The sequence below is a fragment of the Marmota marmota genome, unplaced genomic scaffold (genome assembly GCF_001458135.2).
Source record: "Marmota marmota marmota unplaced genomic scaffold, marMar, whole genome shotgun sequence".
In the NCBI taxonomy this organism is placed as follows: Eukaryota; Metazoa; Chordata; class Mammalia; order Rodentia; family Sciuridae; genus Marmota; species Marmota marmota.
Window position 1 is genome coordinate 12520836 of NW_026000164.1, and position 26687 is coordinate 12547522.

Below are 26687 nucleotides of genomic sequence, written 5' to 3' on the forward strand. Positions count from 1 at the left end.
CACAAAGTCAAAATTAAATGGCACACTTATAAATCTCTCTCAGGTCAAGGAAGAAAAGTAAATAAAAAGTGCTTTGAACTAAGTGACAATAAAAGCTTAAAATATCAGAATATCTGTGATGAAACAATATTCAGATGAACATTTATAACTTAAAGTACTTGTATCAGAAAGAAGCTAGATTGACAATCAAATTATTATCAAATGAGGTAGTAGGAAGGAAAAAAGAGTAGGAGCAGAAATATATGAAATAGAGAAGAAATAAAACAGCCAAATGTTGATAAAAATCAAGCAAGTCTAATCAAGGAAAAGACAAGAACACAAAAATTGGCATCAGTGGAAAGGGAACTATCAAAATAACCCTTCATATGCTGACAATATACTAAGGTGACTACGATTGCATGCCAATATATGCAATCGCTTATACAGCGAGGTCTATATTAGAGAAGGATTCATTGCTTCAATGCAGGATGTAAAATAGAGTAAAAAAGAGAAATGAGCTAGTAAATTTAATTTTTTAAAAAGAAGGTAGAAAGTTGACCCTCTCAGCAACTCGGGAGGCTGAGGCAGGAAGATCACAAGTTTGAGGCCAGCCTCAGCAACTATTGACACCCTGTCTTAGAATAAAAAAATAATAATATTAAAAAAGGGCTGGGGTGTGGCTCAGTGTTGGAGTGCTTCTGGGTTGATGTGCAGTACCACTTGCATCCAAGCAGGCATACATAAATAAATAAAGTAGAGGTGGAAACTGAAAAGAAACTCAACAGTGTAGTTTACGGTCAGTATTATCACGGAAAGGCAGATGACTGGGGAAGGGCTTCAGGTGTGAAGCTTAGAGAGACTGGGTGACATCCATCCGAGACCAGCTCAGGTATTCTGCTCTCTGTCGGATGACCTGTTCTTTGCCTTCATCTCATTTCCAGTTGCTGTGTGATGTGGCAAGTGAGGAGACAATGAAAGCGACGTAAAGCGGCTCTGCTCGGAAGAGGAGGAAAGAAACAGCCCCCACCAAGGTCTGGCCAAGAAGCCGGCGGAAGGGCCCCCAGGGAGGAGACTCTGCTAAGAAGCCAGGTAGCTGTGGGCTGGGGCGGGAGCTGGAGGGGGCAGGAGGCTGAGGAGGTGTTGGAGAGAGCCACCAGGGGTGTTCTGTGTGCCAGGGACAGAGACCTGCAAACAAGTCAGGGCCAAATGGACGCTGGATGGTACCAGTGCCCAGAGTCATATTGCTGGAGGGAGCCACCTTACATGGCAGGGGTGATCCTGGCTCCAGCGAACATAATTTATTTTTTAAAGAGAGAGAATTTTAATATTTATTTTTTAGTTTTCGGCGGACACAACATCTTTGTTTGTATGTGATGCTGAGGATCGAACCCGGGCCGCACGCATGCCAGGCGAGCGCACTACCGCTTGAGCCACATCCCCAGCCCCAGCGAACATAATTTCCATCTCTATGTGCTGATACATGAACTCAATGACGGTGTTAGTGTCAATGAATTGGAGTGTGTGTGTGTGTGTGGGGGGGGTGTGGGTGTGGGTGTGTGAGTAGTGAGAAAGTTGAATGTGAGTTCCTCTCTTTTTAGCAGTCTCAACTCATTCTCTTCTGTCCTGGGCACCTTCTTATAGTGTAAAGAATCATGAATGGTGGGGTCAGTGCCTGGCCAGTGGTGCACACGGTTAGGCTCAAGTGCATGAGAAAATTCACTGTTTGGAATTGGGGATGTAACTCAGTGGTTGAGCACTTGTCTACCATGTGCAAGGTCTTGGGTTCAATTCCCAACACTGGAAAGAAAAAAAAAAGAATTTATGATCTGAATGATAATGTGGCTGGAAGTGAGTTTGGAAACATTGGGTGCCATTTTTAGAAAAGTTGCGTTATTTTCCCAGCTAGATTATGATTTTTGGATTAAATTCCTTGCAAGCATTTTAGCTTGCTTTCTACTTAACCCCTTTCATTTTCTAAATGATGATGATCTCCTGTAAGTTGATCTGTACAGCTGAACCTGGGCTTATGCACAGTATCTTCCTAATCCTGGGTATGAACATCGAGTGAGGGCACAGGCACCCTCTGCATGAAGCATTGTCACTTGAAAGATTCGGGGGCAGCACTCTCTCTCAGCTCTGCAACATCTGTTTTCCAGAAAGTCCATGGGGGCAGAAAGGGCCTCACAGAGACCTTCAAGGACAGTGTGAACTGGTGACAATTGGCAGCATGCCACAGGCTTGCCTAGATAGGGGGAACTGTGGTATCAAACCCCAAAATCAAAACCAACAATTTTTGGGGTGATAGAAAGGGTTGCTCCGGCTCTATGACTGTGATTTTTCTTCAGTCCTAATGCTTAGACTTAGTTGTTCTTTTCCTTCAAAGTACTGATTTAGTTGGAAAAATATATGTGTGTGTGTGTGTGTGTGTGTGTGTGTGTGTTTAATGATTAACAGGAGAATTGTTGCCTTTTTAAAAAGTCAGTGAAGCAATTAAAGGAGCAGGAGTGTACTCTCTGGACGCGGGCAAGTCGTTTGGTCTCAGGATTCGAGAGGAGCGGGCTGGGCTAGATCTTCCTTCTCACAAGTCACGGGAACTCCTTTTTGGAGCCCGGCTGTGTTTGGTTCTTGTTTTTCCTCCTTTCCCACTTCCTTCCCTCTGAAATCGTCAGTGCCAAGTGTGGGAGGTTTACTTTGGTTTTGGAGACACTGGATTGCACTTGTCCTGTCCCTACTTTCTGAGTTGGTGATGCAGGAAACGTGGCACCCGCAAAATTGAGCCAAGGCAGGAAGCTCCCGAGAAGCAGAGGGCATCTTTGCAGGGTGCCAAGGGAGGGTCTCAGATGTCTGTAATGGGTAAGGAGGAGTGGGGGTTCCTGTTTTCTACCAGGAAAATGAAGTCCACGGATCTTTCGGGATCATCCGCAGTCTCTCTCTTCCCTTGAAAGAAACTCTCAAACCCTCCCGCGATGCTTCGTTTTCACTTCAGCCACTGCCCTCCCCGCCTCTTTCTCTTCAGCCTGATATTTTGAGAGAGCGGTCTGTCCTCGATTCTTGCACCTATCTTTTCCTCAGCAGCCACTGACTCCCTGACTCCTGGCTTCTTTGAATTCTGTCCCCTTCACTCCATTGAAGTAGGTCCACTGGTCTCCAGTCACCTCCAGATGCTCCGAGTCCTCTTCAGGACCATCCATGACTCCTTCCTTCCCTTCTCCTCCCTCCCTCCCTCCCTCCCTTCCTTCTTTCTTATGGTGCTGGGGGTGGGACCCAGGGCCCGGGACATGGCAGGCAGCTGCTTGACCTCGGAGCTGCACCCCAGCCTCACTCTGTGGCTCTCGAGACTCTTCTCCTGAGTTCTCATTCCGATTAGCCTCCTTTCTCTGCGTCTTGCTGTCTTCTCTCTGCAGCCCTGAACCTCGGAGTTCCCTGTGCTCAAGCCCGGACTCCCATGACTTCCCCCCTTCTCACAGGTTGAATCGTGCCCTGTCTCCCAAATTCCTGTGCTGAAGTCTTAACCTCCAGTATCTCAGAATGTGAAATTATCTAGGGACAGGGTCTTCGCATAAGAAATGAGTCAGATGAGTTCATTCTGTAATAGGGTGCTCCCTAATCCAGTAGGACTGTGTCCTTATAAAGAGGCGGGATTTGGACACAGGGACTCACATCTGCAGGTCAGGCAGAGACTGGAGCGAGGTTTCCATAAATCAAGGAGTACCAAAGATTGTCGCAAGCCACCAGGGGTCAGGCAAGAACATGGAACAGATCCTTCCTCATTGTCCACCAGAGAAACTAACCCACCAACACCTCCTCTTCAGATTCCAGCCACCCAAAGTGTGAGCCAGTGCATTTCTGCTTTCTAAGCCCCCGGTCTCTAGTATGCCAGGGCAGCCCTGGACACTAATACCTGCTCCGCTCTCCCCGGGCTAGTGGTTCTCCAGTTTGGCTTCATGGTCCTTTATCCTGTTAAAATCTGAGGTCAAGGCAAAGATGGCCTCTCGCTCTTCTCCTTTTCAAGATCATACGGGAAGTCCTGGCCAATTCCCTCCGACCAGAAAACGAAAGAAGAAATTAAACTAGCTTTGTTTACATAGATTACTTCTCTTTATAGAAGATCTGAAAGAATCGACACACACACACACACCCTCCTGGAATGATAAATTTTTATATGGAAAATCCTTTTCCCCATCCCTGTGTACATGGCTCCCCAGAAGCAGTTTTCTTCTAGCTGCCAAGGCCCCCAGCACACCTTCACTGTCCTATCTCAACTCCCCCCCCACCCCCCGGGTCACAGTTTAGTTTGCAGAGACCTTGATCACCTTTCTCTTCCATAGGGTATTGCCTTGGTCCGTGACATTGATGACATCATGCCCAGTGGACCTGGTGAGCAAGAAATAGCACCTAGTGTAGACTAACTGATAAGGCATTTGCATATTGGAGAGCAGGAAATAAATCAAAGTAAAGTTTAGGGGCCTGGTGTGAAATTTCTGGGGGTCGAGTGGTATAGGGCATGTGGAACTGAGGCGAAGGGCAAGTTGTACGTGACCCCCTCACGGTGATTGGTGAGGCTTTTGGAATTCTGGAGGCAAAATAGTCCTCATTTGGGAGAGTTGCTCCGCTGATTTACCATTTGGTAAACCTTAGTCTCGAGTGGGGCCTGGAGTAGGAACAGGCTCTATGACAGGCCCACACTGCTGTGCAGGCTGGTGCACCACTTGGGTGGCATTAGCCAGATTCATCTGGTATTAGCCAGATTAGCAGCAGACAGGGATGCCACCTGGAGCCTTTGGCAGGTCCCCACTAGTGAGTAGCAGTATGGGCCCTTAGGACTTGGGAGCAAGGCTCTGCCATTATCCACAAGCCAACTACTTTCCTTTTGAGAAGAAACTCTTGACCTGTTACTAGGCCTCAGCAGAGGCTGAAGTTTGACCATGGTCCACCAAGTGGCCTGGAATGAAGCTGCCTGCTCCATGTAATGACCTGAGTATGACATGATTCACTGAACCATGAAGTTGGGCATGCACCGCCACATCCGTCACCAAACAGAAGTGGTGAAGACTGGTATGAGAGGCCCTGAAGGCACAAGGACACAAGGCAGTGTCCCAAATGCCCCGGGACCCCACTCCTACAATGCTGTCTCCCCTCTCTCAGCCTGCACCTGTGGCTTTGCAGAGGGGTCGCCTGTGATCAGCTGACAGAGGAAGGGAATACCTAGACCTGGTTTACAGACGGTTCTGCACAACATGCAGACATCACCAGAAGGGGACAGCTGCAGTGCTATGGCCCCTTCTCTGGGACATACTTGAAGGACATTAGTGAAGGGAAATCTCGAAGGGCTGAACTTTGAGCAGTGTATCTAGTCAGTACTTTGCATGAAAGGACAAATGGCCAGAGGTGTGACTTTATCCTCTGGCAGGTTTGGCTGCATAATACAAGAGTCAGAAGGAACCTGATTTAAAAATTGGTGACAAAAGCCGGCGATGCCGGCTTGCAGAAGCCACGAGGGACCCCTGAGGTGGGAGAATCTCCGGCTCCGCGACAGAAGACTTTGAAGTGGCAAAGGTCACTGCATCCAGAGGGGCCCAGAAGAGGCAGGAGGCACTGCTTCCACTACTATAGCTTTATCCACAATGCAGAGCATCAAGTGTGTGGTGGTGGGCGATGGGGCTGTGGGCAAGACGTGCCTGCTCATCTGCTATACAACTAATGCCTTCCCCAAGGAGTACATCCCCACAGTGTTTGACGATTACAGTGCCCAGAGTGCAGTTGATGGGCGCACAGTGAACCTGAACCTATGGGACACTGAGGGCCAGGAGGAATACGACCGCCTCCGCACACTCTCCTACCCTCAGACCAACGTCTTTGTCATCTGTTTCTCCATTGCCAGTCTACCCTCCTATGAGAATGTGAGGCACAAGTGGCACCACTGCCCTGATGTGCCCATCCTCCTTGTGGGCACCAAGAAGGACCTGAGATCTCAGCCTGATACCCTGCAGTGCCTCAGGGAGCAGGGCCAAGCGCCCATCACACCTCAGCAGGGCCAGGCACTGGCCAAGCAGATCCATGCTGTGCACTACCTCGAGCGCTCTGCCCTGCAGCAGGACGGCATCAAGGAAGTGTTTGCTGAGGCTGTCCGGGCTGTGCTGAACCCCATGCCAATCAAGCGTGGGTGGTCCTGCATCCTCTTATGACCTTGGCCCTCAGCTTAGAGGCTGCCCCTGACCCCCCACCAGTTGTGCCTTGGCGCCTTATCTGCCCCCAGCTGTGCCTTAAGGATTAATTCTGGCACCCCTTGCCAGGGGGCTCCCTGAATACCTTTTTTTCCTTAAGGAGGCCCATGGGAAATGGACTTTGGGTCCTACCCCACTCTGCTTGAGAACACCAGGTATTCTCATGAGCTCACCTGGGCCGGGTTGACCCTCCCCAAGAAGGTCCCCAGTGTCTCCACCTCTCACATTTTCTGCTACTGACCAGTCATCTAGCTTTCCACAAAGTTGTTGCCTATTGTGGTGCCTCCTCTCAGGTTAGGGGCTGTCAGCCATCTCTAACCTCTGCCCTTGCTGCTCTTGGAATTGCCCCCCAAGATGTCTTCTCCCTCCCCCAAGGAAGGAGCCACAGAATCCTGAGAAGATAAATGTGTCCTAACCTGCCCCCATGTGCCCAGGCCTTATGCATTTGCTGACTGACTCAGCCCCCATGCTCCTGGGGGCCTTTCCTACCCCCAACAGCATCAATAAAACCTCCTGTCTCCAGTGGAAAAAAAAAATTGGTGACAAAGAAATATGAGGAAGAGGTGAGTGGCTGGACCTCTCTGAATGGGCAAGGAGCATGAAAATATTAACATCCCATCTGACTGCTCACCAAAAGGTGACCTCAGTGCAGGTGGATTTTAATGATAAAATGGTAGGATGACCAGTCAGCTCTGTCCCCAGCCACTCTCATGAACAGAGTGACCATGGTGGCAGGGATGGACTCAGCAACACTGACTTTCAGTCTCTAGGCCAGTCTGGGTATGACCACTGCTGAGTGCCCATCTGCCACAGCAGAGGCCAGCACTGAGCTCTGGGTATGGCGGCATTTGCCAGGATGATCAGCCAGCTCCCTGGTGACAGCTTGATTACATTGGACTACTTCCATCATGGAAGGGAAGAATTGTGTCCTTATTGGAAGAGACGCTTATGTTTGATTTGGGTTGTCTTCTCTGCATTTAATGCTTCTGCCAAAAATACCATCTGTGGACTGGTAGAAAACCTTGTCCACTGTTGTGGTATTCCACACAGCATTTTTATGTTGTTTTGTTTGTTTGTGGTGCTAAGATTCAACCCAGGGCCTCATCTCTGCTAGACAAGCACGATACCACCGAGCTTTGGCTCCAACCAGCATCGCTTCTGATCAAGAGGCTCACTTCACACCATGGGCTCGCTTCACACCATGGGCTCACTTCACACCATGGGCTCGCTTCACACCATGGGCTCCTGCTCACGCAGTTCCCCGTTTTCCCCTGCTCACCACTGTCCTGAAGCAGCTGGCTCAGTAGAACAGTGGAGTGGCCTTTTAGAGACTCAGTTACAGCTCCAGCTGGACCTCGCAGGGTGGAGGCAAGGTTCTCCAGAGGTTGAGTATGTTCTGACCAGCATCCCATACATACTGACCTTTCCCCCACAGCCAGGTCCCACAAGTTCAGGAATCAAGGGTGGAGATGGGAGCAGCACTATTCTATATTACTTCTAGTGATCTACTAGCAATAATCCCCCTGTTGGTCTTGTGACTCTGTGCTCTGCTGGCTTTGAGGTTTTAGTTCCAGAGAGAAGAATGCTTCTGCCAGGGGACACCACAGTGGTTCCATTGAACTGGAAGTTAAGGTGACACATAACCAATTTGGGTTCCTCATGGGAGTCGACCAATAAGGAGATGCAGTGTTGACCGGGAACTACTGTTCCACAGTGAAAATAAAGAAGATATGTCTGGAATATAGGAGGTCACTCAGGGTGTCTTTCAACCTTACCATGCCCTGAGATTAAAGCTGATGGGAAACCATGACAGCCCCCTGCAGACAGGACCACTAATGGGCCACACACTTCAGGAATACACCAGGTAAAGAACCATGAGCAGCCGAGTGCTTTCTGAAGACAAGAGGAATACAAAGCACGTACTAGAAGAGCACACTGTGATTGTCATGAATATTCTCTCCTTATTTTGTTATGAATAAATTTGCATATATAGACACACGTATATTAAGCAAGGGTCTTTGTTTCCTTTCCTATTCCCTGGTCATGTGATGTTTTTATTTTAGTATTTAAATATCTTGGACTTTATATTATGGTGTTTAAGTTACAGAATGCAAGGGGAAGAGTAAACACCACTCAAGGAGTTCCCCTCCTCTTTCAGGAAAGGCTCAGTGCATTTTTAGTTATATCATATTGGGTAGAATCATGACCCTGGTGCCGGGGGTTGAACCCAGGGCCTCATGCATGTAAGTACATGCTCTACTAATGAGCCACACCCCGGCTCCCCAGCTACTGTTTTACATAGACATCAACTATGGCTTAACAAGATGTGTTTGGGTGCCAAGTTGTACTTTCGATGATTAACTTTATGTGTTGACTAGGCTAAGAAATGTCCATATAGCTGGTAAAGCATTATTTCTGGATGCATCTGTGGGGCTGTTTCTGGAAGAGATTAGCATCTGTTCCAGTAGACTGAGGAGAGACTAGGCCTGCCCAAAGCTGGAGGAAAACATCCAGTCCACAGAAAGATGGAGGAAGAGGCATTTGCTTCCTGTCTCAACTGAGACATCTTCCCCTGCCTGTGGCCATCAGACAGATCTCCTGGGTTCAAGCTTGCAGATCTGGGACCCTCAGCCTTCCTCATCGTGTGAACCAATTCCCTTAAGAAAGTGTGTGTGTGTGTGTGTGTGTGTGTGTGTGTATGTGTGTGTCCCTGTTGGTCCTGTTTCTCGGGAGAAGCCTAATTAATACACTTACCATCCGTATATCCTCTTGTGTAAAATGTCTCTGTGTCTTGGGTCCATTTTCTGGTTGGATTGTTTGATTTTCTTTTACTGATGAAGTTTGAGAACTCCGTAAATGCTAGTTGAGTTCTTTATCAGACATGTGGCTTGCAAATATTTTGTTCCAATCTTTAGTCCATCCTCTTAACGAATTTTTTCATCCTCTAAATAGCCAAAGGATTTTTTAACTATGTATATATATATAATATATGTTAATATATCAGCATATGTATTTATATAAAGATAAATATGTATTTATGAAGTATAAACATATAAATGTAAATATAAGTGTGTGTGCAATACACACACACACACACACACACACACACACATATATATATTTATTTATTTATTTTTTGTGTGGCTGCATGCTGGGCAGGAGCTCTGCCTCTGAGCTGCGCCCCCAGTCCTTCATCAGTGTGTTGTTTTCATGGATTGTACTTTAGGTGTCATGTCTAAGAACGCTTTACCAGCCCTCTGTTCCAAAATGTTCTACTCTATTCCTCCTAAAAGTTATACAGTTCTACATTTAAAATTGATCTATCATGCATTTTGAATTAATTTTCAGTCATGCCTCCCTGGCCTGCAGAGTTCACAGAGGGGAGAGGCTCCCCAGCCCTGAGATTCCTTTTGCAGTTCTTAGCTCTCATCTTGCTGATCTGCTTTGTGAATCCTGAGTTCCGTCTTCAGGACTTTGTCCAGTTCAATCCAGACTTGTAGGCAGATCTGCTCTGACAGATTAGTGGGTGTGGCCAAGCTCCGTTTCTCAAGAAACCCAAATTGTTCTTGTTGTTCTCTTTTTTTCTGGGAATCGAACCCAGGGGCACTTTACTACTGAGCTGTATCCCCAGCCATTTGATTTATTTACTTTTGAGACATGGTCTTGCTAAGTTGCTTAGAGCTGCACCAAGTTGCTGAGGTATTTTGAACTTGCCATCCTCCTGCCTCAGCCTCTAGAGTCACTGGAATTACAGGTGTGTGACACTGTATAGGCCCAAACCATTCCTTTCTTACAGGGCCTAGGAGTAGACTGCCTGCTCCCTCAGGGACCCCAGTCTGCACTGTGCCAGGGTTAAAATGGCCACAACTGCCCAGCTGTCCCCACCCAGCTCTTCCCTGCTGCCCCCCCAACTCAAGTTAGATTTTTCAGTGTTCTCAAAAGCAGTGGTGTCAATCAATGATCATGCACAGAAAACACCCAAGGGGTTTATTAAAAATGAAATTTCAGACAACCTAGGAGATTTGAACCCTGATGGGATATTTGAAATTAAGGAATTATTGCTGAATTTTAGGAGTGTCCATGACGTGTGTTTGTGTGTATATGTGTGTGTGTGTGTGTGAGATCTATGAAAAAATCCTTATCTTTTAGAGATATGCTGACATATTTTGAGGCAAGCACTCTACCAACTGAGCTGTATCCCCAGCCTAAAATCTAAGTTATGGTCCTTTTTTTTAAAAAACATTATTATTTTTTTTATATATATGGCGCTGAGGATTGAACCCAGTGCCTCACATGCGCTAGGCAAGCGCTCTACCACTGATCTACAGCCTCAGGCCCCCCTCCTTTTTTTTTTTTTTTGTGGTGCTGAGGAGTGACCCCAGGGCCTTGTGCGGGCACTCTACCAACTGAGCCATATCCCCCACCCTCATATTTTGGAAGAAATACATGATGTATGTAATTTGCTTCAAAGTAATGGGGAAGGTGGGGAAGTGGGCAGGCACAGATGACACAAACTTCAACAGTTACTGGAGTGACACATACATGGGGGGATTTCTCTGTACTCTTATAGCCGAAAGCTCTGTCCTTGTCCCTGATGCCAATCCAACAACAAGGACACGGTTTTGAGAACAAGGATAAAGGTTTATTGCTTTGCTACCAAAGGAGAAACCCAGGGGCCTCCTATCCCAAAGGCTGTGGGTCTGTCCATCAGCAGGAACGGGGGACTTTTAAAGAGGTGATTCAGAGAAAATGAGATTAGGGAGGAGAGATCAGGGAAAAGAAGATCAGAGAGGGGGTCAGGATGGAGAAGATTGGGAAAAAGAAAAAACCTGTAAGTTTCAAAGCCACAAGGGCTACAGTCAAAGCATCAAGAGAAGCCCTGGTACCTTCTTGCAGGTATTGACATTTTCCCCACAATAAAAAGTAAAAGAACAGAAAAACCCCTTCAACTTGGGGTTCATTTTATGGGTGAGCACATGCAGGGGATCTGTGTACACCTGGGAAGCTGCTCTGGAAAGTTCCTTCATGTCAGTGCAGCGTCTGGTGCGGAGGAGCCTCTGAGCCCAGAGAAAGTGGCTCTGAGGGCCTCACTCTGTGGCCCTCACCTTCTCTGCCAAAGAAACAGGAAATGCCGTAGTTCTCCTGAGGAAAAGAGTGGATATCACGTGCAGTCTGTCTCTTTCTACCTGGGCCACAAAGGAAACTGAATTTTAGACGTTGGGCACCTGCAAGTATTCCTCTGATTTTTTTTTTTTGCCTTTGAAAGTACATAGAATGTTTTGGAAAACAGCTAATAGGACGGTGGGTAATAGTCTTTTTAAAAGCCACTTTTTAGTATTATTTCATGCCTACGGTTTTTCTTTCTTTCTGTGGTGCTGGGGATGCTTTGCTCACGCTAGGCAAGCGCTCTGTCACCGAGCCACACCCCAGCCCTGGACCTTACAATTTCTAGGGCCCTTGTAGGTCCCCTAGAAACTTTGTCCCTAACCCTCAGCTGGCTGAAGGCAAGTTACCCTCATCAAAAAACAGTGTTCTGCTTCCTGGTGGGGACTCAAAGTCACTGCAGAGGGCACAGTGGGGGTGGGGGTTGAGCCGGTGGGGCAGGTTTGTCCTCACCCACAGCAGTGTTGATACAATAGAACCGCCTCAGGAGGAGCAGCAGGAGGGGTGGGCCCTGGGCCACTGGCAAGCCACACCCGCGGAGGAGGCCCCGAGGCTGGATGGGGCTGCTGGGGGTCACTTCCCTGAGCATTGAGTGGACCTCTCTCCCCTGAGAACTTGGGTAAGCACAGGGCCTTTCTCTGGGCTTTTGGTCTGTATGAAGCTATGGTCTCGTGTCTCTTTCTGTGAACACATTGCCTTCGTTATAGAAAGGACAGTGTGGAAACTTTTGACTCATCTTGATGTCAAAAGGAAAAACAGGACCTGACTCTGCACTTCCAGAGGTGGGGGAAGTTTATTCTCGATTCCATAGATGGAGAAATGGTTTTGAAGCAGATGCTTGATGGTCAGTATTGAGCTAGAAGGTGCTAGAGTAAAAAACATGGAATCATTCTAGCCTCATGACTTTTTTATGAGAATACAGAAATTTGTTAAACAAGTAATTGCAAATGTCTGTGACTCTGGCAGTATAGGGGAGGAAGCTTGGGTCACTGGGCATCAGTGATGGTCAGGGAAGGCTGGGTGAGGGAGAGGATACTTACATTAGACTGGAGGAATGACAGGTTTGTGGGGGAGGTGGGGATGAAAGATGAAGAGGAAGAGATAGAGGTTCCAAGCCCAGGGGAAAGCGTAAGCAAAGGCCCTGTGGTAGGTGAGAGCTCAGAACTACATGCAGGAGTCTGGGGAGCAGTGTGAAGACAAGTGAAGCTGGAGAAGACAGAGACAAGACCCACAGCCTTTTCCTGGCCAGCTCTGGGCTTTAGTCTTTTCATGACAGAAACAGATAGGCCAGGTATCTGGCAAGTTGTGAAGTGAAACTTCCAGAAGGCAACTTGGAGGAAAACCATTCAAGGTGACAGCCTAGGGCCTCCAGGGGGTGTTCCAAGGGAAGAGCCACAGCCCCTCCCTGTCCCCACCCCTTGCTCTCCGGCAGTTTCTTTTACTCCTTGGAGGGAATCTTCGCCTTCCTCCCAGCCCTGGGCCGTCCTTCCTTGCTGTCTGCTCCAGCAAACACTAAAGGTGGGCCGGCCGTCCGTTTGGCACTGACTTTGATGGTCTGGGGGGGGGAGGGGATATGTTCTAGAATCACAGACTGCCACACCCCACAGTTTGGAACCCGTCTGTCTGAGCACTGGGTGGCCTCGACACACCAGGGCTGGGTTACCTTGCTGCATATCTGCGCCAAGTCCAGGCTGCAGCCCTGGTGTGTCGAGGGGGCCAGCTGTTGGTGGCTCTTCTCCTGCTCAAGCTGTGGACTTTCCTCTGTGGCAGCGAGTAGCGGGTCTTATCACACGCTCGCAAGCCTCGCCCTTATATGAAATGCTTGGGAGGAAGTGTTTTGGATTTCAGATTTTTCAGTATTTGCATAAACATAATGAGAAATCTTGGGTCTGGGACCCAAATCTATATGCAAAATTCACCTGCTTTATAAACACCTCATACACACAGGCTGGAGGAATTCTTGAACAATATGTTTGGAGCACCTGGGTTGTGACAGTGACCGTATTAAGAGGTCAGCTGGGGACTTGTCTTGTGGTATCATGTCAGGGCTCAGAAAGTTTCATATTTTGGAACAGTTTGACTTTTGGGCTGTTGAATCATGAGTGCTCAACCTGTGTTCATGTCTCCATGACTGTAACCCCCTCTCAGGAGTGTGTCTCAGTCATTTTTTAAGCCAGAGGTGGTAATGTCCTTGTGACTGGATAGTGGAACGGATCTCACAGGTGGGTCCAAGAAACTCACAGGGCTTCAGATGAACATCCTTCTTCCGTATGTGGGACACAGACTTATTTAATTCCTGCTGAATATGTGGAGTTCTGTTGTATTTAATCATCCCCCATAGATGATATCTAGCATAGATTCATTTACTAGAAATTTTATTTATAATGGTATCGACATCCTTATTCATCTGTTTTTCCATAGGTATTCAGGTTTGTCTGGATAAATAGCATGGAGATCTGGGGTCATGAGTATGAATAATACAAAAGTCAATGGATATTGACAACTTGCTCTCTGAGAAAGCTATAAAGAATTTACACTTACTGTAGGAAAGGCTGTGCTTTCTCACACTTTCCACAACTTGAGTCTTTAATCATATATACATGATTACATGTGTGTGTGTGTGTTATGGAATTTGAACCCAGAGCCTTGTGCAGGCTAGGCGAGTGTTCTACCCCTGAACTGCACACCCAGCCCTTGGTTTGTTTTGCAGTGTGAGGACCGACCCAGGACCCTGCGCATGCTAGGCAAGCACTACCAAGGAGCTGTATCTCCAGCCCCACCCTACCCCCTCATCGTATTTTTAAATCAGTGGCTAATTTGATAGAGGGTGAAAAGTTCTATCTTGTTTTTGTTTACCATCTTTAAATCAGGAGTGATTCTAGTTGGATTCTAATTTTTAACTTTAAAAAATCATCCTAAGACTGTCACATGTTCATTTCCTTAGATCTTTCTCTTTTTCTCCTGCAGACAGAAGCAGGCCAAGATGGCGTCTGTGTTTCGAAGTGAGGAAATGTGTTTGTCACAGGTGTTTCTGCAGGTGGAGGCTGCCTACTGCTGTGTAGCTGAGCTCGGGGAGCTTGGATTGGTTCAGTTCAAAGATGTAGGTATTACATTCTTTGGAGATAAGAGGAAGGTGGGAGGGAAGTAGATAAATCTTTCACCTCCCTAGTGAACAAAATGGGTTCTGCAGGAAGAGGAGCCTGGAGCTGGAATAGGTGGAATTCCACAGTCCTAGTTGTCCTGGTGGGGGTTTGTGACCACAGGGCAAGTCATTCATGACCCTGTTTTCTTCCTCCATGCCTGTCTTCTCTGGAGGAAGATTCTGAAGCTCTAATGCAAACCCGGATCACTGATGTGGGATGCCTTTGTATTTGATTTCCTGTGCAGCATCGTCAAACATGCCCATGCAATCTAGGGACAAAATATTCTGGAGTGCACAGCGTTGTTTGTCATACCCAGGACTGAGTTCCAGAGTGATACTCCAGGGATAGAATGGCTTGAGTGACATTGGGTGTCACTTCCCAGGGGCATTTTATGTCCAAAGCTCTTTTTTTGAATTGCATTTTGAAAATCAGTCTTTCTGATTTCCTCACCAAGATCAATGTCAAAGCTTAGCTTCTGCAGGGAAGGATCATGACCTTGTTTTTTGCTTTCCTACTTGCTAGCACAGGACCTGACTGGAGGCAGGTCTTCAGAAACACTTATTGGGGTGAGCCAAGGGTCACCACACAGGGGTTGGATTTTTGTTGATGATTGTGAAACTTACATTGACTTGTGCAGTTTTCAAGGTCCATTCATATTTATGGCTTTATTGAAGATTCCCAGGCTTTTTTGGAGAGCAAATGCAGCTAAAAACAAGGCAACCTTGGGTGTGGGAGGACTTTGTTTCTCTTAGAAATGGCAAGGTCAGAATGAGCGCCAATGATTGTGGGTGAAAATACCAAGGGTTGGTTTTCCTGTAACTCACCTGTCTTGTACATGAAGACACCTGTTCCCAAGATAACTCCAGCAACATTCTCCAACATGAAGAAGATAATGCAGGGCTGGGGCTGTAGCTCAGTGGCAGAGCACTTGCCTAGCATGTGCAAGACACTGCGTTTGACCCTTAGCACCGCATAAAAATGAAACAAAATAAAGGCATGCTGTTCATCTACAACTACAATTTTTTTAAAAAAGATAATGCAATAACAGAGGAATATGTTGGCAACCATGTGGCCTAATGTGTGCCTGCTGTCCCCTTCCCCCTGTCCCTAGTTAAACGTGAACGTGAACAGCTTCCAAAGGAAATTTGTGAATGAAGTTCGAAGGTGTGAGTCATTGGAAAGAATCCTCCGTAAGCTACTTTCCTTACTGTTTAAATGGGGACTGGTAAGGAGGGAAATAGTTTGCACGACTAGTTAACAAATGTGTCCCTGTTTGTAATACTCTTTGGGGTGACTGTGGAGGCAGGAGGTTGGGGGAGGGCCCCTGGTGCTGGGGCAGGCCTTAGGGCAGCTGGCTGGAAGACACCTGTCCTGCTGGACCCTGTTGCTTAATTATGGGGACCCACTGTCACCTTGTATTCTCTTCTGGGGTGTCATCCCTCAGGTTTTCTGGAAGATGAGATGCAAAATGAGATTACAGTCCAATTGCCGGAGAAGTACCCAGAGACTCCTCTCCCTCGGGAAATGATTACACTGGAGGTAGGTTCTGCACTCTGCAGCTGCCCCCAGGGAAGGACAATCACAAAGCCTGTCATTCTGGGAACTCTGAATGCCACTCATGGGTCCTTCACCTGGTTAGAGAAGGTGAGAAAGCAGATTTACGTGGTTGTCACTTTTCAGGGTGACTTCCCCAGGAAAATTGCAAATTTTGGGGCCACTCCTGCTGATGCAGGGGAGAGCTGTTTTCCTTTCTCAACACAACCCCAGAGAAGCTCACCTCGCAAGGAGGAGTGATCTGCTTTGTGGACATAGATTTTCAAAGGCAGCAGAGTCTTGTCTAGATGGTGCCTCCGAGCAGGCCGAATGTGGGCGAGGTGGCATGTCTGCTAGTCACCCGCCTGTTCAAAGCAGTTGGTGGACTAGGAACTTCTTCCTTCTCTTCCCCCTCCTCTTTTTTTTGTCGGTGCTGGTTCTTGAACCCGGGGCCTCACACATGCTGGACAATTGTTCTACCACTGAGTTGCACTCCAGCCCTGGAGAAAGGTTTTAACCAATCTGAATAGGACTTTCCCAGATCACTTCCAATTTCAACCTAACCCCCCATCTTGGAATACCAGTCCCCTTCATTCAGCAGCCCTGTCTAGCTCTCACCCCAGCCCTTACCTCAGCCCCAGGCCTATTCTTGTGATCTGGGAGACATCCTTCTGGTTTATGCATTGACTGGTTTTCTTTTTTCCTTTTTTGGTACGGGAATTGAACCCAGGGGTGCTTAATCACTGAGCCACATCCCCAGCCCTTTCTTATATTTTCTTTAGAGACAGGGTCTCACTGAGTTGCGTAGGGCCTCACTAAGTTGCTGAAGCTTGCTTTGAACTCAAGATCTTCTTACCTCAGCCTCCCAAATCTCTGGGATAATAGGCGTGCACAACCATGGTTTTCTTAACTATTCCACTTTCCGCTGCCTACCCACCAGATTCTGTCCTGGAAGTGGTTGATCTCATCACTTCCCTGCTCAAGAATGTGCTATGGCTCCCTTCGTGCCTGTATCAGTCCTAGCCACCTCATGAAAGCCTGGCCTCCTGGTCCTGTCTGCACCTTACCAGTCCTCCACCTTCAATGAACTTGTCCCGTGATTCTCTGCTCACCTTGTACCCATTTCTCAACTCCAAGCTGTTGATCATGCTGTGCCCCAGGCCCAGGGTGCCCTTCCCATGCACCGCCAACCCCTCTTCATCTCCTCTTCTTCTACAAAGCCTTCTCCAGCTTTGCCAAAGCATGAAAATTCCATTCTTTTAAGAACTTCTAATCAATATGACATCTCATGATCTTCTAATTCAGTGGTTCTCAAGTTTCTTGGTCTCAGGAATCTTTACACTCAACTCTGATTGAGGATTCCAATTAATTAAATAATTAATGCAGATTATAGTTACTGATATTTACTGTATGAGGACCTAAAATAGGAAACAAGATAAAATTCATTCATCAAAATCAATACCTTATCATTTATTAACATAGTTAAGATGAAAAATTAACTGCATTTTCCAAGATAAAAGCCTTTAGTAAGAGTGGCAGTGTTTGCAGATTTCTTCTTTGATTCTTTTTTTAAATTCAAACTCTTTTTTTTTTTAATTTTTATTTTTTTTTTAGAGAGAGAGAGATGGAGAGAGAGAGAGAGAGAATTTCAATATTTATTTTTCAGTTTTTGGCGTACACAACATCTTTGTTTGTATGTGGTGCTGAGGATCGAACCCGGGTCACACGCATGCCAGGCCAGCGCGCTACCGCTTGAGCCACATCCCCAGCCCCTCTTCTTCGATTCTTGACTTAATGATATGAGTTGGTGTCTCGCAAAATCTGTTGTGATGTGTGGTTTTAATTGATGTTTGTGAAGATGGTCCAGCCTTACACAGCCTGTGTTTTAGATAGGAGCTTGGAAAAGGGAGGAATGTTCCAATCATCTTTTCAAACAGTTGTGGCTGTCTTTCTATGCTGTTGTGCGGAAGCTTGATAAGCACAAGGACTTTCTTGATCTTGGTAAGCCGGTAGCAGGCATTTTCAATTGCAAATTGAGATGGCCGTGTTTTAGATAGGAGCTTGAGAAAAAACATCCATCCAACTGAATTCAGTGTGAGCTGATTGGTTGAGTTCTCTTTTCTGTAAAAACTTCTCCAACTCTGCCCAGGCATGCAGATCTAAGTTTCACCATTTCAACTTTAAAATATTCCCTTTTGTCCGATATTAATGTGCTTTTGTGGGGGGGTGGGGAAGAGGAGAGCTTACCTTACATGGATATCCTTTTTTACTGTTTACTTTTATCTTTTTGGTAAGGGTTTCCCTTGGGCGGATTTTTAAAAATCTGAAATGATAATATCTTTTTAGGAGGTGACCTTGGTCTGTTTCCATTTATTGTGATTACCACTCCCTCCCTGCATTTGGCTTAAAACCCTTGGCTTGAAAGCTGTGGATTCACAGTTATATCTAACCTTTCAAGACAAGTTCCCAGGAGATTTTCCCATGGACATTCCAAGACTTGGTTTCATAACACTTTCTCAAAATCTGTTGCTACCTCACTTCCCATCCTTTGTGGTTTTGTCAGACAGCTGACTGTTGTATAGCTTGACTGTAGTATGTGTCCCTGTAGTATGCTGTTTTTAAGTCCTTTGGGTATAAACTGAGGAGTGGAGTAGCTGGGTCAAAGGGTGGTTCCATTCCAAGTTTTCTAAGGAATCTCCATACTGCTTTCCAGAGTGGTTGCACCAATTTGCAGTCCCACCAGCAATGTAAGAGTGTGCCTTTCCCCCACAACCTTGCCAACACTTATTGTTGCTTCTATTCTTAATAACTGCCATCCTGACTGAAATGAGAATGAAATCATAGAGTAGTTTTGATTTGCATTTCTCTAATGGCTAGGGATGTTGAACATTTTTTTCATATATTTGTTGATTGATTGTATGTCTTCTTCAGAGAAGTGTCTGTTCAGTTCCTCAGTCCATTTATTGATTGGGTTATTTTTTTTTGATCTTAAGATTTTTGAGTTCATTATATATTTCTAGAGATTAGTGCTCTATCTCATGTGCGTGTGGTTAAAATTTGCTCCCATTCTGTAGGCTCTCTCTTTACCTCACTGATTGTTTCTTTTGCTGAGAAGAAGCTTTTTAGTTTGAATTCATCCCACATATTGATTCTTGATTTTATTTCTTGTGCTTTAGGAGTCTTGTTAAGGAAATCGGGGCCTAATCCCACATGATGAAAATTTGGGTCTGTTTTTTCTTCTATTAGGCATAAGGTCTCTGATGTCATTCCTAAGTCCTTGATCCACTTTGAGTTGAGTTTTGTGCATGGTGAGAGGGGTTTAGTTTCATTTTGCTGCATATGAATTTCCAGTTTTCCCAGCACCATTTGTTGAAGAGGCTCTCTTTTCTCCAATATATGTTTCTGGCACCTTTGTCTAATATGAGGTAACTGTATTTATTGCATCCCTGGGATGAACCCCACATTATTGTGGTGCACTATCTTTTTAATATGTTTTTGTATTCGATTTGCCAGATTTTTATCGTAGAGGTCTTTCACCTCTTTCATTAAGTTGATTCCCAATTTTTTTTTTTTTTTTGAGGTTATTGCAAATGGGGTAGTTTTCCTAATTTCTCTTTCAGGATTTGTCACTGAGGTACAGAAATGCATTTGATTTATGGCTGTTGATTTTATATCCTGCACTTTGCTGAATTCATTTATTAGTTTTAGAAGTTTTCTGGTGGAATTTTTCAGATCCTCTAAGGATACAACAATGTTGTCAGCAAATAGCGATAGTTTGTGTTCTTTCTTTTTCTATTTGTACCCCTTTAATTTCTTTCATCTGTCTAATTGCTCTGGCTAGAGTTTCAAGGACTATGTTAAATAGAAATGGTGAAGGAGGGCATCCCTGTCTTGTTCCAGTTTTTAAAGGGAATGCTTTCAGTTTTTCTCTCTTTAAAGTGATGTTGGCCTTGGGTTTAGCAAAGATAGCTTACAGTGTTGAGATATGTTCCTATTATCCCTAGTTTTTCTAGTGTTTTGAATATGAAGTTGTGCTGTATTTCGTTAAATGCTTTTTCTGCTTCTATTGAGATGATCATATGATTCTTATCCTTAAATCTATTGATGTGACAAATTACATTTATTGATTTCTGGATGTTGAATCAACCTTGCATCCCTAGGATACCCCACTTGATGGATGTGCACTATCGTCTTAATATGTTTTTGTATTCGATTTGCCAGAATTTTATTGAGAATTTTTGCATTTGTTCATTAGAGATATTGGTCTGAAGTTTTCTTTCCTTGATTTGTCTTTTTTCTGGTTTTGGAATCAGGGTAATGTTGGCCTCATAGAATGAGTTGTTTCCTCTTTTTCTATTTCATGGGATAATTTGAGGACTGTAGGTATTACTTTTTCTTTGAAGAACTCAGCTGTGAATCTATCTGGTTCTGGGCTTTTCTTGGTTGATAGGCTTTTGATGGTGTCTTCTATTTCATTGCTTGAAATTGATCTGTTTAACTTGTGTATTAGCCTCCTGATTCAGTTTGGGTAAATCATATGACTCTAGAAATTTGTCAATGACTTCAATATTTCCTATTTTATTGGAGTATAAATTTTCAAAATAGTTTCTGATTATTTTCTGTATTGCTGTAGTGTCCGTTATGATATTTCCTTTTTCATCACAGATTTTAGTAATTTAGTAATTAAGAGAGTTTCTCTCTCCTTCTCTTCTTTAGCATGGCTAAGTGTTTATCAATTTTATTTATTTTTTCAAAGAACCAATTTTTCGTTTTGTCAGTATTTTCAACTGTTTCTTTTGTTTCAATTTCATTGATTTCAGCTCTGATTTTAATTATTTCCCATCTTCTATTGATTTTGGTGTTGATTTGTTCTTTTTCTAGGGCTTTGAGTTGTAATGTTAGGTCATTTATTTTTTGACTTTTTATTTTTTTAATGAATGATTTTAATACAATAAACTTTCCTCTTAGCACTGCCTTCATAGTGCCCCAGAGATCCATATTGGTTCTTGTTCTTGAAATTAATTCATCTTCACTACTATAAAATATCTTCTTTGAATATAATGTACTTCATCCATTGTATTGTTGATGGACATTTGAATAAATGGCCTTTCATATCTATATATTATTAAACCTCAGTATTACATTCACAAACTGTACCAGATATAGAGTTGATCTTATTGAGTTTTGAATGCCAATAGCTGTATTTTTCATTTTCAATATTTCCAAAAGTTCTTTTTTTGTATCTACCTGTTCTTTTAATATTAAGACATTGTTGTTCTTTTTTTTTTTGAAAATATTTATTTATTTATTTATTTAGTTCTCGGCGGACACAACATCTTTGTTTGTATGTGGTGCTGAGGATCAAACCCGGGCCACACGCATGACAAGCGAGCGCGCTACCGCTTGAGCCACATCCCCAGCCCCATTGTTGTTCTTAATAAAGAACAACATTGTTGTTGTTTAATAAGGAATAAGAATTTCTTATTTATTTATTTAACCTGGGATTGAACACAGGGGCGCTTAACTATGCCACATCTCTAACCCTTTTTATATTTTATTTAGAGACAGCGTCTCACTGAGTTGCTTAAGGCCTCTCTAAATTGCTGAGGCTGGCTTTGAACTCGTGATCCTCCTGCTTCAGCCTCTTAAGCTGCTGGGATTGTAGGCATGCTTCACCGTACCTGGCTATTTATTTTTTTAGTGAAATCAATAACTTCATTTATCTCTGAATATTCAAAAGAGAAAACACACACACACACACACACACACACAGATGTAGCTCAGTGACAGAACACTTTCCTACCATGCATAAGGCCCTGGGTTTAATTCCTAGCACCACCAGAAAAACAAAACAAACTTTAAAATCTTTTTTCATACTGCTCTATAAAAATGATTTCATGACATAGGGTTTTGTGTTCTGATTTTGTTGGTGATTTATCTTAATATTAGATTTTATCACAAGCCTCATCTTTTTGTGTCCCCTTTTTCTAAAGAAGGTTTTTTTTTTTTTTTTTGCTTGTTACTGTCTCGTCGTCTGTGCCCACCTTTCTCTGTTTCCTTTTCCCACTTGCTTGTACCTGTCTCTCCAGATTCTCACTTGGAACAGGAGGTGACTCGGAGGTGATACAAATTTTTCTTCCTATATTTAATCCATCATTACAGTTAATTTGGGGCAGAGGGAATTCTCAACATGTAAATCCCCTCTGTCTTCCCTGTCTAGTGTTATAGAGGAGGGAAGGATGCCTGGGCTTCCCCATGAAGGTGCCTCCCTCCCTGAAGAATGTCCTCCTTTCCTTCCCATTGATAAGGGAACCCTGGAGAGCGGGTGGACGGTTCCAGCTCAGGTTCTGCAAGAACAGAGAGTTTGTGGCTGGAAAGGTCACCCAGCTTCCAGCTGTGTTAGGGTGCACTGAACCCCTCTTTGGTTTCAGTTATCGGTGTGGGTAGAGTAGGAGTATCATAGTGCTTTCTGTCTGGCTTACCTTCTGTTTCCCTCCTGCATAGACTATTCTAGAAAAATTGGAAGGAGAATTGCAAGAAGCCAACCAGAACCAGCAGGCTTTGAAGAAAAGCTTCCTAGAACTGACAGAACTCAAATACCTCCTGAAGAAAACCCAGGACTTCTTTGAGGTCTTTTTTTTTTTTTTGTGGGGGTGGCGGTGTTCATTAAAGGGCCCATTTAATTAAAACCTCGAATTTTCTCAAAATTTGAAAGCTGGTTGATTTGGAACATGAATAAAACCCCTTGTTTCTGTCCTATGGCCAGATCATCAGTGAAGGGGAAGAGAATGTACCCAAAATGGCTCTGACAGAAGGGAAAGTCAGAGCAGAAGGACAGTTAGTTTGGGCAGATTTGGGGTTTTCGCAGAGAGAGACTGGGGACGATTTTTGGTCTGGCAAGGAGCACTCTGCTGTTTAATTCTGTTAATCATCTTGTGGAAAATTAAAACTCCTTTAAAAACAGACAAAACCTTAAAATGTGGGTGCCTCTAAGATACCAGTGCATTTCAATGACAGTGGTGCTTTGGATTTCAGACGGAAACCAATTTAGCCGAAGATTTCTTTATTGAAGACACTTCCGGTCTCCTGGAGTTGAGAACTGTACCTGCATTCGTGGCTGGAAAGTTGGGGTCAGTGTAACTCTAGGTCCTGAGTCATGGGTTTCCTTGAGTGTTTGAGGGAATAAATGAAGGAACAAAGAGCCACTGGAGTGGTCACTGCTGCCTGTGGATGCAAGGCCTCCACAAGCAGCAGACCCCAGGGCCATGGTGCCAGCGGCTGGGGTGGAGGTAGTGAGGGCTCCCTCTGTGTCATGGCCGTGCTCTTGTCCTTCAGCGCAGGGAGTGCCACGCATGGATAGCTCTTGTGGGGAAAGCCTGGGGATCAAGCCCAGAAAGATCTCCTCAGCTCTTCGTTGGGTTTGGCCCTGGGCTAGGGGGTATACGTTTTTTCTTTATCTTTAAATGGCACTTGGGTAACGTGCATTTGGAGTTTGAGTTTTTAAATGTAATTTTAGAAATGATAGAGTTATCCAGTCAAGTCATTTCCAGTTAGTAGCCATATTATGTATGACACTGACAAAAATACATGGAGATTCAACATGGGGGGATTTCAGGCTGGGGTTGTGGCTCAGTGGTAGAGAACTTGCCTAGCATGTGTGAGGCACTGGGTTTGATTCTTAGCACTGCATATAAATAAATGAATAAAGTAAAGGTCCATCAACATCTAAAAGAATATTAAAAAAAAACAACAAAAAGCAAAATGGGGGGATTTCATTCAGTGTCTAAGTGAAATTGATGAATTTTAAGATATTCCTGAACATTGTGGGTTTGGGATTTCTAATATTTTATTCAACTAGTTATTGAGGGCCTGCTTTTTGAGGCACTAGGAATTGAATTTGAAGTGAAAGGAATAAATAATTACTGAAAACATTTGGAGCTGGGGGTGTAGCTTGGTGTACTTGTCTTAACGTGCACAAGGCCTTGGGTTCCACCCTCAGCACTGTAAAAAATGATTTTTTTTGATCCAGTGGTAATTTGGGATCAATATATGTTTAAACTGATAAACCAGTGAAAGTCACCACTTTGAATATCGTATTAGAAGTTTGTGTCAGCAATTGTTAAATATCTGAATGATGAGAAAAAACAGAGATATATAAAAATCAATGTGTATTTCCTTCTTTAATTTTTTTTATAATTGATGCATTATAATTATACATAATAGTAGAATTCATTTGGACATGCACATAACATCATTAGATCAATCTCATTCTCAGTACCTTATCTTTTGTTTCCATCTTAACACATTAAAAGTTTTTGGTAAAAATGCACAGAGACCATTATTGAACACTTATTTCCAGGAGCTGCAATGCTATATTGAATATTCTATCACATTTTTAATTGGAATAAGTAAATATGGAGTATTGGGGTAATTTTTTTTTTTTTTTTAAAAAAAAAGCACCTCAAAATATCAAAGAGAACAGAAGGTCCAAAGGGACTTGGGTAGTTGGGGCTGGGATGTGGGCTGGCCTTGTGATCCCTGACCCCAGCTGTGTGAAGACACCTCCAGCCTACAGAGCCAGGTGGGCCATCCTTCTGCAGTTGTGCCATAGAGCCTGCTCTCTGGGCTCCAGTAATGTCTCCTCTTCTGCTGCCCAGGTTCACAGCTGGAGTGATTAACAGGGAGAGGATGGCTTCCTTCGAGAGGCTGCTGTGGCGCATCTGCCGGGGCAACATCTACTTGAAGTTCAGTGAGATGGACACGCCTCTGGAGGATCCCGTCACGGTGGGAGGCCCTGGCTTCAGGAAGCCTCCGCTGAGATTCCTGGAACCGTGTCATGAGAGTCTGGCTCTCAAAACATTGAGTCTTTAGTTCTGTGAGACTAGCACCTCACAGAACTTTCTTTCTCCTATCTCCTCTTTTTGCCCTTTTCCTATATGTTTGAGGGGTCACTCTAGGACTGAGTCTTGTTAACACCTTCTTGTTAAAAGAAAGTTGATTCCTTTCTCCAAGTCGTGTACCTATCTTGTCTCCAGAAACTTAGCTGTACCAGCATTACGTGAGTGGCAGCTGTATCTTAATCACAAAGCACCAAGAAGCTATTTAGGTCAGTTTCTCAAACTTCAGTGTGCCCATGAACATAGATCCAGGTCACATAGAAGTGACCTGGGATCTTGTTAAAATGCAGACGCTGACTCAGTGGGGCTGGGGCAGAGCCTTGGTGCCTGCAGCTCTTACAGCCTTCCAGAAGATGCTCACGGGGTACTGGTCCACCGCCACAGGCTTCAGCAAGACGGGCTTCTAGGGGCTTCTTCCCTGAGAGCGTCACATAGGGTTAATTCCCATGGGGTATTGATTCCTCCACCCTTCCACTGAGTGTTGAAATCCACTCACTCTTTAGTTCAAGAAACTGAGCTTGTCTCTAAAAGAGTGTAATCGTTTCCAGATTAGAGGCTAAAAGAATTAACTTAAAGTTTTATTTGATAAAGAACAACTCAAGAGGCTGAGGCAGGAGGACAATAAGTCCCAGGCCAGTCTCAGCAACTTAGCCAGACCCTATCTCAAAATAAAAAATAGAAAGGGCTGGGAATGTAGGGATGTGGCTCCCCTGGAGCACCCCTGGGTTCAACCCCCAGTGCCACAAAGGAAGAAAAGAATAACAACAACAAAACTCTCTCATGATTAAAATAAATGAAATTTAAAATAAGAAGGAAACACAAACACAAAGCATTTAAAAAGCACTATAATGTCTTTATTCTTAGTCTCTTCTTGTATTATTTTTCTCTAGACTGTAGCCATAAGCAGGTATGATTTTATATGGTTTTTATACATGGAAATGATTCCTCTTTCCCTCTTCAGTTTAGGTAATATGAGAAAAATTCTTGATATCATTACCCGTAATTTCTATAGATTATTTTCAAATTTGACGTTGAATCATCGTTTTTCATAATGATGTTTTTTTTTTTAATTTTATTTTTGTTTGTGGTACTGGGGATGGAATCCAGGGACTCTTTACCACCAAGATACATCCTCAGACCCTTGTATTTTTTGAGACAGAGACTTGCTAAGTTGCTTAGGGCCTCACTAAACTGCCCAGGCTAACCTTGAACTTATGATCCTCTTACCCCAACTCCTGAGTAGCTGGGATTATGCACTACCATGCTTGGCCATAATGTAATGTCATGGTAGTACAGACAGTACTTAAAAACATCTGGAATCTGGAAAAAGATGACCACATTGAAGGCCACCCAATGGATTTCTTTCTTTCTTTTTTTTTTTTTTTTTTAGAGAGAGAGAGAGAGAGAGAGAGAGTTTCAATATTTATTTCTCAGTTTTTGGCGGACACAACATCTTTGTTTGTATGTGGTGCTGAGGATCGAACCCGGGCCACACGCATGCCAGGCGAGTGCACTACCGCTTGAGCCACATCCCTAGCCCCCCCCTTTTTTTTTAATTTGTTTTTTAGGTGTAGTTGGACACATGCCTTTATTTTATTTACTTATTTTTATGTGGTGCTGAGGATTGAACCCAGGACCTCGCACATGCTAGGCGAGCGCTCTACCACTGAGCCACAGCCCCAGCTCCCCAATGGATTTCATGACGTGAAATCCCTGGTTCTGGTGGGTCAGGAAATGAGACATTCAGA

The 26687-nt window shown here is 44.5% G+C and overlaps 2 protein-coding genes across 8 annotated transcripts in view; both read left to right on the forward strand.

Moving 5' to 3' along the window:
• Positions 1-26687, forward strand: part of Atp6v0a4 (ATPase H+ transporting V0 subunit a4) — a 68011-nt gene that overhangs the window by 9469 nt on the left and 31855 nt on the right. For 5 of the 7 annotated variants that reach the window (XM_015493788.2, XM_048786859.1, XM_048786862.1 and 2 more), the window contains 7 exons: positions 921-1068; positions 14334-14466; positions 15621-15699; positions 15954-16048; positions 22547-22672; positions 23078-23172; positions 24700-24826. In XM_015493788.2, coding sequence (XP_015349274.1) covers positions 14350-14466; positions 15621-15699; positions 15954-16048; positions 22547-22672; positions 23078-23172; positions 24700-24826 — 639 coding nt within the window. In that variant the 5' untranslated portion in view covers positions 921-1068; positions 14334-14349. Of the gene's footprint in view, positions 1-920; positions 1069-11836; positions 11986-12798; positions 12885-14333; positions 14467-15620; positions 15700-15953; positions 16049-22546; positions 22673-23077; positions 23173-24699; positions 24827-26687 lie in introns of those variants that run through there. The other 2 variants (XM_048786865.1, XM_048786864.1) reach the window with 2 other exon arrangements.
• On the forward strand, positions 2839-6728 carry LOC107149015 (rho-related GTP-binding protein RhoG-like). Its single transcript, XM_015493786.2, has one exon. The coding sequence runs from the start codon at positions 5604-5606 to the stop codon at positions 6162-6164; it is 561 nt and encodes a 186-aa protein (XP_015349272.1). The 5' UTR covers positions 2839-5603; the 3' UTR covers positions 6165-6728.